We start from the raw sequence: 10,000 nt of genomic DNA on the forward strand, positions 1-10,000 counted from the left end.
TGGTGAATATGATTATACAATTTGGTTTATTATAATTAAGGAAAAAAAGATTGATATGGTTCTCAAACAGTTTCCCATTTATATATGAAAGAAGGGAAAAGAAGTTGAACAAATTTGTTAAAGTACAACTAAATAACAGTAATCTTATAATCAAGAGACAACGAACAATATTTCCTTCATAAAATATTTTTAATCCCTAACTATGAACAATAAAAATACATAATAAAACAGCAATAAAAAGTGTCTTATCGCTGAGTCTGAGACACGTCTGTGAGCAAGTAAGGCATGCGACAATATTTATCTGAATTTTTTCCACTAAATTTAAAGTTTTCAACATAATGTCTATGTGTCTTCAACGCTGAGTGCATTGAATTGTTATATTATTCATTTATTGTAGGTGTTTGAGGTGTACTATCAGTAATAAAAGGGAAAATGTGCAAAGCATGAGGATTTTGACAGCCGTGGGTAATGTTACATCAGGTTTTATATTATGCATTGTATTTCATCAATTTATTATTTCTTGGGTAATTAGCATTGTGATGCCTTGCATTTGTGTCTGTTTTTGGTTAGAATGTGAAAGAAATCCGGCATATTAATATAAGCATGTTTTCTTCATCGAATTAAACAAACAGCTGTTGTAATTGGGTAGTTATCCAAGGTGGAGCTTGCAGACATGCTGACTAATTTATTGTCAATAAAGTAACCAGACCAAGCTCTGACCTGCCACATTATAGGGGTTGGATGTCTATTGGCCTTTGGTGGAGCACCGATTGGTGTGGAGTCTGAGGCCATCACCTAGCATGGGAATGTATACAAGTAAGAATCATACAAAAATGTGTTCAAGGATGTTGGAGCAGATCACTAACAATGCGTCTAGTTGTACCACAGTTTCTGATATCTGCATGGAACCCCCTCCCTCCCATGAGTGACAGTTTTTGGCCCTGAAAGCAGGGGAGGGCATGAAAGGTACCAGGGAAATTGTGGGGTAAAATATGAATAATATATACAGAATCATTCGCTATCCAGACTGTAGAGTTTGGTCTACACAGGGAATGTGTTCCCCTTGCAAAAATTATTTGGTCAAATTCTGTCCGCACAAATGTAGTTATTCGGGTAACTCTCCGTACACACTTAGTTCTTTTTTAAATCATCTTCCGCGCATAAAATTCTTTTGACCTTTCCGTACACTTTTTTCATCATCCTTCTGCAGATCCATTCATGCAAATGTAGACAAAATAATGTTTTCCACGCTTGAAAAAATGTAACATTTCCCGTGCAAGAAAAATACTCTACAGTCTGGATCACAATATTGTTTTATGCAACCCCCTCCTGGGCAGCTACTGCCCCTAACCCCCCTAATGGTATTACAAAAAATCATATTCATGGCAGGGTAGGGCATATGACTGTTATGCCGGAGCACCTGATGCTGTATATGCTCTATGTTGCTGTATAAGGTTGTTATTTTGGTCATTCTAGAGGATATGGAGTGTTCACTTTTTCCTATATTTTCCCCCCTATTCCCTATGATTTAGGGGGACACATGGGGATTTGGGGGGAGGGGCACACAGGCCCCCCACACAAGCTTGACAGCTGTAAAGAATATACATTTTTCATAAAGACCAGCTAGATTCCCCACAGAATTACCTCTATAAGGTTATTTGAAGTATACTAAATCTTAGACAAGAACTGAAAAAAGTTTTAAATAACTAGTATGAAGAGAAATGCCTTGGACAATTTCAGTGATATGGAACGATCATATATCTTTTACTGCAATTTACCCTTTTTAAAACTAATATATCTGCAATTTGCTCTTAACCCACTGGCCACAGATGGTATGATTTGATGCAAAGTGCTATTGACGGCCTATGCGTGGCCTGGGAGCTGATGTCAGCTGCCAGGGGATGTCAGCTGCCAAGCGGATATCCCCCTTGCGGCCTTCCAGGGCTCAGGCCTGCCGCTTGCATATATATGATGATGGGTTTATATACACATACACAAACATGTATGTGTATGTATACATATATATACACAAACATATATGTGTGAAGGAGGGAAAGCAGCACAGCTACAGCATGTGCACTCCTGCATGGTTCCATACACCACTCAAGTGTAAAATAAATACTGATGCGGTATTATGCACCATATTGCAAAATATCGCAAACAATGGCTTAAAAGATTAGGGGAAAAACATAACATTTTTCCATATCCCTGAAATGCTACTTCGCGCTCAAGGTGGGAATTCCAAATATGAATGTCAATTGCGTTTCTGGAAAGGGTTCATATTTGGTGCTTTTGGCTGTCAGAGATTTATGCCAATATTATTTTAGAAATGCTTAGAGGAAATTTATTGAAGTACATTGCAATGCATATAATAGGTATTGTAACTTGGTCTATATCTTTTTTATGTGATTGTGGATAACAGTGGTAAGAATGACAAATCCTGGCTAAATCCATAAGCCTAGGAATGTTATTTTTATATATCAAATCATGGAGAACAATAATGAAGAATAATACTCTTGATAAATATAAGTAGTTTGAAGTGGTGAATTTTATATTTGGTATTTTGGACAGTATCTGGATCTAGGTGTCTTGTGGCATGTGTGTGGACCAAAATCTGTGCATGACGAGACATCCACACCATGTGACATTTGGCAACAGTTTCCATGGGAAGATACATTCCTGTTACCTGCCCCTCAGCCATTTACTTTCCATAATGAGATGTCTGTGTCACCTGGATCCAATGAGCTAATCACAGATACACCATAGTGTTAAATCTATAGCATCTTGATCTTTTGTTTATTAACCTGGTGAATATTAAAGTTGCAGACAAGACTGGTTGAAGATGCCCAAGCGCCCAGATTATCAGTGGTCTGCCCCAGAGGGGGTTGAATCTCCGAAACTCCACCTGTACAATTCCATCACTAGAAAGAAGGAGCTGTTTAAACCTCAGAACCATGTAGTTACTTGGTACAGCTGTGGACCAACAGTCTATGATGATTCGCACATGGGTCATGCAAGGTAAGTCACTACACTGTGTAAATTATTTGCTCTATAATCTTTTTCTAACATAACTTTAGGACTTGTTGATTTATTTTATCATGCATAGAACTAAATTTATGGTTCCACTTTTGTAATTCTTGTGTTCTGTTGTTTTTTTCTGTCATCCCAGAAATTGTATCCTAGTCCAGAAGAGAACAGAAATTAATGACATTTCATGTCCACAGATCGTACGTCAGCTTTGACATCCTGCGGAGGGTAATGCAGGACTATTTTGGATATCCTGTCAAGTATGTTATGAACATCACTGACATTGATGACAAGATTATCAAGCGGGCTCGCACCAGATACCTTGTCAAGAAATATAAAGAGTAAGTTCAAAGCATTTCTTTTTTTCTGTTAGGTCCTGATGCATTTATTATTTTTATATATATATTTTTTTTCAATTTACAAGTTTTGTTGTTATGCGTACTTTTCACATGTTCAAATATGCCAAATGGAGAATAAGATGCTTTTCTGAATTCTCAGGTCACAGGTTACCAAGGATAAATTGGTTGAAGACATTTTCTCAGCCATGGAACACCACAATTCCATCATTGCAGCAACAACAGATCCAGATAAACTCAAAATGCTGGTTGAGGAGGTGCAGAAGGTAACTGCCATTATGCTTTTTAGAAAAATAGATTTCTCTCTGTCGCTTTCTTTCTCCACCCTTTTACGCGTAGAGAATATATGGAGAATTTTTGTAGATTTCCACTGAAGTAAAAAAGAAAGGAAAATTGGCAAATTTTATATATATAATATATATATTTAGTTATTTATTTAGATTATTTTTTATTATTTTTTTTTCTTTGGAGTGTTTGATTATTAGGGCAGGTAATGGCTACAAGATTTGCTAAACCAATCTATTTTTTTCTTTTAGGTGAAGATTGCTGCAGATGCTTTGCAGAGTGTTGCCAGTTCAGGGAATGCCGCTGAGATCAGCAAGCACCAAGATCAGCTGATGGCCAGTGCTGAGAGTGTGCTGGGTGAATGGCTGGACAAAATGAAGGGGAAGGACGTCACGGAAAACTCCATTTTCGCAGACTTGCCACGGCATTTTGAGAATGAGTTTAACAAGGACATGGATGCTCTCAATGTATGTATTGATGTCATTTGAAGGTGCTTGGACTTATTGTGTATTTATCGAGTCACTTTATTTTATTTTTTATATTTATTTATTTATTTTTTCTGCATCAAAGATGATAGTAGTCAGAATAGCAGAAGAGTGAAAGGGATGTCAAGTTTGATGGTTTATGAAGGGATGATGGATAACTTCTTTTGATCTTTGAATTTCTTTTCCATTTGTCTTCTGTTCATACAATTTCTTTGGTAATTACACTGATTTTTTAAATAAAAAAATCCGTCTTGCAGGTACTTCCAGCTGACATTGTAACCAGAGTGTCTGAGTACGTGCCTCAGATTGTGGACTATGTGAAAAAGATTATCGACAATGGCTATGCTTACGAATCTTGCGGATCTGTTTACTTTGATGTGGGAAAGTTTGATGCGGAGCCAAACCACTATTATGCCAAGGTGTGAGATAAATTGAGTTATTACTGTATTTTGATATTAGGATCACCAAGTGAAACCTGTGTCATGACAAAGTATTTCCTACTTAGTGGATATTATGCTTGCTCTGTTGTAGAGACAAGTAGTTTTGATTTGATGGTATACTATGTTCTAACAATAGGCTTTGCTTTTTGGATCAGGTTATAAGAATAAGATAGAAAGAAATGCTGTAGGTAATGGGACCTAAACTCTTGCTTTTTTATTACTGTTTATGAAAAGCGAAATAATACACTTGATAGAATAGTTTTTGCTGAGAACCATTCGCAAGCTGTTAGATTAATTTTCTTGGTATTTATATCAATGTTATTTCATTTTTGTAAATCTCAGCTTGTTCCTGAGGCCTATGGTAACCAGGAGGCTTTGGAAGAAGGTGAGGGAGCGCTCTCTACCACTGCCGCCCAGGAGAAGAGGAGCCCCAACGACTTTGCGCTGTGGAAAGCCTCAAAGCCTGGTGAGCCAGCGTGGCCCTCTCCCTGGGGTCCAGGCAGGCCAGGGTGGCACATTGAGTGCTCTTGCATGGCCTCAGACGTCATTGGAGAATCTCTTGATATCCATACAGGTGAGGACAGAAAAATGCATGATATGAAGTATACTTGTACTTGTCAGTCGTAAGGCAGTTAGTGCATGTATGGTTTGAGTTTTTCTTTTCTTTTTCTCTTTCTTTTTTCCTGTTTAGATATTATAAGTATTTACAGATCATTATAAAGGTTTACCTTTATTGGGTAGCACTAATGTTGGTATTAGTAATATATTGTAGTATCAGTTTTATTCACAGATAATTATTTTGATTTATTCGTGTAAGGCATATATTATCAGTAATTGATTTTACAATGAAAGGCATTTGGAATGAATATGTTGTTGGGTTAAATATAGCAGTATTTATTATTGTTTATTATTATTGATTATATTGATTAGTCCGATGACGGTAGGAAGATTACTCTATATATAAATGGTTATATTGAATTAACCCATTGGCACCGGGTGTCACGTACGTACATGCCATGGCTGTTGTGGACCAAACGCCGAGGGCATCATGCCATGCCCATTCCCGCGCTACTGGCTCGTCGGACGGAGGTTGTTTTTCTCCAGTAGTAGCGGCTTCATTTATATGGTAAAGATTTTAGGCAATGGCACCTAAAGTGAAGGTAAACCTTCAAAATTTTAATATTTGTGTAAATTTTAGCAAGATAAAAGCTTTTAGGTGCTATATGTCGCTCGCAAACTACCGATCGAGCCACGTGCAAACAGGTGAAACTGCTGGTGCACGTCAACAAGCCGGTGCATAAGTAAACTTGACAAAATTTTTACCCGTGACTGATGGGTTGATTTATTAGAAGCTTATATTTATATTTGTTAAAAGCCTGTAGGTTGTAAAAAGGTATAAAAAAAGGAAAAGTCAAACAATATTGTGACCATGTGTGTAATCACTAAATGTCCCGTATGGTTTCAGGTGGTGTTGATCTGAAATTCCCTCACCATGACAATGAACTGGCACAAGCGGAAGCATATTACAACAATGATCACTGGGTAAGTATATTTTGTGATTTTGTCAAAGTTTTATTTCAGTTGATGTTTGATATTCGGTTCTTTTTCTTCCCCTTGCCCTTCCCTTTGCTCTTCTTCTTCATCCTTTTCCTTTTCCTTCTTCTCCTTCTCCTTCTCCTTTTCCTTTTCCATCTTCTCCTTTTCCTTCTTCTCCTTCTTCTCTTCCTCCTTTTCCTTCTTCTTCTTCTCCTCTTCCTTTTCCTTCTTCTTCTTCTTCTTCTTCTTCTTCTTCTTCTTCTTCTTCTTCTTCTTCTTCTTCTTCTTCTTCTTCTTCTTCTTCTTCTTCTTCTTTTTCTTCTTCCTCTTTTTCTTTTTCTTGTTCTTCTTCTTCTTCTTCTTCTTCTTCTTCTTCTCACTCTCCTTCTTCTTCTCCTTCTCCTTCTTCTTCTCCCTCTCCTTCTTCTTCTTCTCCTTCTCTTTCTTCTTCTCCTTCTCTTTCTTCTTCTCCCTCTCCTTCTCCTCCTCCTCCTCCTCCTCCTCCTCCTCCTTCTCCTCCTTCTCCTCCTCCTCCTCCTCCTTTTTCCTCTCCTCCTCCTGCTCTCCCTTCCTCCTCCTCCTCTTCCTTCTTCCTCCTCTTTTGGCTGCCTCCTCCTCCTACTCCTCCTCCATTCCCTCCTGCTTTTCCTCCTCTGACTTCCTCCTCCTTTTTCTCCTCTGCCTTCCTCCTCCTCTGCTTTCTTCCTCCTCCTCCTCCTCCTCCTTTTTCTCCTCTGCTTTCTTCCTCCTCCTCCTCCTCCTCTGCTTTCTTCCTCCTCCTCCTCCTCCTCCTCTGCTTTCTTCCTCCTCCTCCTCCTCCTCCTCTGCTTTCTTCCTCCTTCTCCTCCTCCTCTGCTTTCTTTCTCCTCCTCCTCCTCCTCCTCTGCTTTCTTCCTCCTCCTCCTCCTCCCCTGCTTTTTTCCTCCTCCTCCTCCTCCTCCTCCTCCTCCTCCTCCTCCTCCTCCTCCTCCTCCTCTGCTTTCTTCCTCCTCCTCCTCCTCCTCCCCTGCCTTGACCTTCTTCCTTCCTCCTCCTCCTCCTCCTCCTTCTCCTCTGCCTCTGCCTTCTTCCTCGTCCTCCTTCTCTACCTTCTTCCTACTACTCCTTCTCTTCCTCTACCTTCCTTCTCTTCCTCCTCCTCCTCCTCCTCCTTCCTCTCCTCTGCCTTCTTCCTCTGCCTCCTCCTCCTCCTCCTCATTCCATCACTTCCACCTTCTTCCTGCCCCTCCTCGTCCTCCTCTACCTGTTGCAAATTATTCTTCTCACCACCACAGTACCTGGATCTCCACCTCCTTTTGAAGTGGCAATATTTAGTGATTCTAGAATAATTCTTCCCCCTCCCCTATCTCTTCAACTTACACTAACTGCTCTCCCCCTCCCTTGGGTGCATGTCTCCTCAGGTGCGGTACTTCTTGCACACGGGTCACCTGCACATTGACGGCTGCAAGATGAGCAAGAGCCTCAAAAACTTCATAACCATCAAGAAGGCCCTGGAAGAGACGTCGGCTGCCCACTTGCGCGTAGCCTTCCTCCTGCACGCCTGGAAGGACACGTTGGATTACAGCTCGTAGGTGGTGGTAGTGGTGCTTTGGGGTCGTAGGAACGTGGGCATTTAGGGGGAAAGTGTGTAAGGTGTTAGGTGTGGGATGTGGGGTTTGGGGGGAGTAGGTAAGATAAGGAAGGTGTGCGGTGTGGAGGAAAAAATAAGATGTAAGGTTTGTGTGTGTGAAAGTTTGTGTATTTAGCGTGTAAGTGTGAGTGAGGGAGTGAGTGTGCGTGGGGTTATAAGCATGTATGTTTGCATAAGTGTATGTATAAGAAGAGCAATCATTATTCCTCAATCCTGTAAGTGCTGATGTGATTGTATATAAAGTATGTAGAGTTGAGGAGTGAGAAATTGACATCTTTACACTGGTAAAGTAGCCACAGCCCAGGTATATAGATAGATAGCCAGTGTGTTTGTGTGTATGTGTATGTTGGCATATGCATGTGCATGTATGTGTATAGATGTACTTGGGTGTGTTTGAAATATTGATAAGAATATTGATGAAAATAATATGATGGCAATGATAATGTTTTTTTTTTATAACTGACAGAAGTTATTTATGGTACTTAAATTTTGTGTTATTGATTAATTTTCATATATTCTTTGTCTGTAAGATTGTGTCTTTGCAAGTAAATCTAAATGATCATAGTAAATTAAATAAGTATCCATCTTGTCATAATACAGTCATTGACAAAAGTAAAGTTGTAAATGAATCTTTGAAATCCTCCTAACCTAAACAAGAAGGTAGCATTTTTTTGTGTGTTCAAGATGGAATTTGACTGTACAAGATGACAAAAAAAAAAAAAAAAATCTCATACAACCTCATAAGGCCTCATAAATCTGGACTGCTTATAGGAACACCATGGAAGGAGCCAGACAATTCTACAAGATGGTCAGTGAATTCAACCTAAATGTTCAAGATCTGGTTCGTCGTATCGGAAACACCAGCACACAATGGAGTAGTACCGAGATGCCGGTTGAGGCAACATATAATAACACTAGGTTTGTTGTAATTTCCTTTCTTTTGTACTTTAGAAAAAATTGTTCTTGTTTGTGTTTTAATGTAACTTTAGATTTTTGTATGTCTTTGCATGATGGTATAATTTGATTGATATTTGGATTGTTCTGGCCACAGAGTAAACGTTCACAAGGCGCTTTGTGATAATATTGACACCAGAACAGCACTAGACCATATGAGGGACCTCATTACAGAAGCCAACAAGTACATGAATAACAATCAGCAGGTGAGATTGTTTAGCAAACACCTTTTCTTTTTTTGATATGGTACTATTCATTTTTTTTATAGGATACTCTACATTTGTTATATGCTAGTTTGGGTCACTTTGTTTTATGGTACTGAAGAAAGCTTTGTTAGAGACCATTCAGAGTTTCTGTTTGTTATAATCCAAACGAATGTTATTGGGGCATGTGACGATGCAGACATTTCCACAGGTCAACTCTCAACTGATGATCAACATAAACAGCTATGTCCTGAAAATGATGAACATGTTTGGTGTTACCATTGGTGATCAGAGTGGAAGCAGTGGCCAGGTAAGGGGACAAGATCAGGTATGATTTTGATGGCCTGGCAAAAGTTTTTGGTTTTCATACATTTCTGTTCTGAAGAAGGGGACTCGAGTTGCCTTCTGATTTCAGAATGATTAGAGGTTTTTAGTTGTATGGATAATTCAAGAAGTCAGTTAGTGTCTGTCATTTTTATTGCAGTCGTCATTCATAAACTTCATAGCCAGTATGAACTGAAATGTAATAATGTTTGTTTTTGTACTGAATAACCATGTTTTCCCTAGAGCTCAGAGAGCCTTCTTGCGGTAGCTGAAGTAGTGGGAGATGTCCGAGAAAAGCTCCGCCAGTGGTCTAGAGGAAAGGATGTAGATGCCAAAGACCTCCAGGGTAAACTCCTAAGCCTCTGCGACAGTATTCGTGATGACATGCTACCTCCGCTTGGGGTCAGGCTGGAAGACAGAGATGGAGGTAAGCTGCTTCTTGCTAACCCCTGAAGTGTCTGTGGCATCCCCACACATGTTGGTTTTATTTTTGATACAGTACCAGTTCTGCCCAGTGTTCAGGATCAGTTATTATGAATATGTGAAATTGTATTAGGTGATTTTTAAAAATTTAGAGTTAGAATTTGACTTGCAAATGTTGATATGCAGTAAGATTTTTTTTTCTTAAGTTAACTAAAGGAAATTACATTGTTACAGGTGCTTTTTTGACCTTTATGGCTTGGAAACCTTTCAAATGTCTCTTATTCACAGGTGCACCAAGCATTAAGCTTGTAGATGCAGCAGAGCTTATGCAAGAGAT

General features: G+C 39.2%; 1 protein-coding gene across 3 annotated transcripts in view; it reads left to right on the forward strand.

The window, feature by feature from the left end:
• Window positions 1-10,000, forward strand: part of CysRS (cysteine--tRNA ligase, cytoplasmic) — a 107,057-nt gene that overhangs the window by 96,712 nt on the left and 345 nt on the right. For 2 of the 3 annotated variants that reach the window (XM_070141920.1, XM_070141919.1), the window contains exons 2-14: window positions 2,821-3,018; window positions 3,225-3,368; window positions 3,526-3,649; window positions 3,920-4,135; window positions 4,411-4,572; window positions 4,936-5,167; window positions 6,059-6,135; window positions 7,530-7,696; window positions 8,531-8,677; window positions 8,811-8,919; window positions 9,128-9,226; window positions 9,484-9,667; window positions 9,952-10,000. The exon at window positions 9,952-10,000 is cut by the window's right edge and continues 345 nt beyond it. In XM_070141920.1, coding sequence (XP_069998021.1) covers window positions 2,843-3,018; window positions 3,225-3,368; window positions 3,526-3,649; window positions 3,920-4,135; window positions 4,411-4,572; window positions 4,936-5,167; window positions 6,059-6,135; window positions 7,530-7,696; window positions 8,531-8,677; window positions 8,811-8,919; window positions 9,128-9,226; window positions 9,484-9,667; window positions 9,952-10,000 — 1,886 coding nt within the window. In that variant the 5' untranslated portion in view covers window positions 2,821-2,842. Of the gene's footprint in view, window positions 1-131; window positions 279-2,820; window positions 3,019-3,224; window positions 3,369-3,525; window positions 3,650-3,919; window positions 4,136-4,410; window positions 4,573-4,935; window positions 5,168-6,058; window positions 6,136-7,529; window positions 7,697-8,530; window positions 8,678-8,810; window positions 8,920-9,127; window positions 9,227-9,483; window positions 9,668-9,951 lie in introns of those variants that run through there. The other variant, XM_070141918.1, reaches the window with a different exon arrangement.

Source organism: Penaeus vannamei, chromosome 28 (assembly GCF_042767895.1).
Source record: "Penaeus vannamei isolate JL-2024 chromosome 28, ASM4276789v1, whole genome shotgun sequence".
Taxonomy (NCBI): Eukaryota; Metazoa; Arthropoda; class Malacostraca; order Decapoda; family Penaeidae; genus Penaeus; species Penaeus vannamei.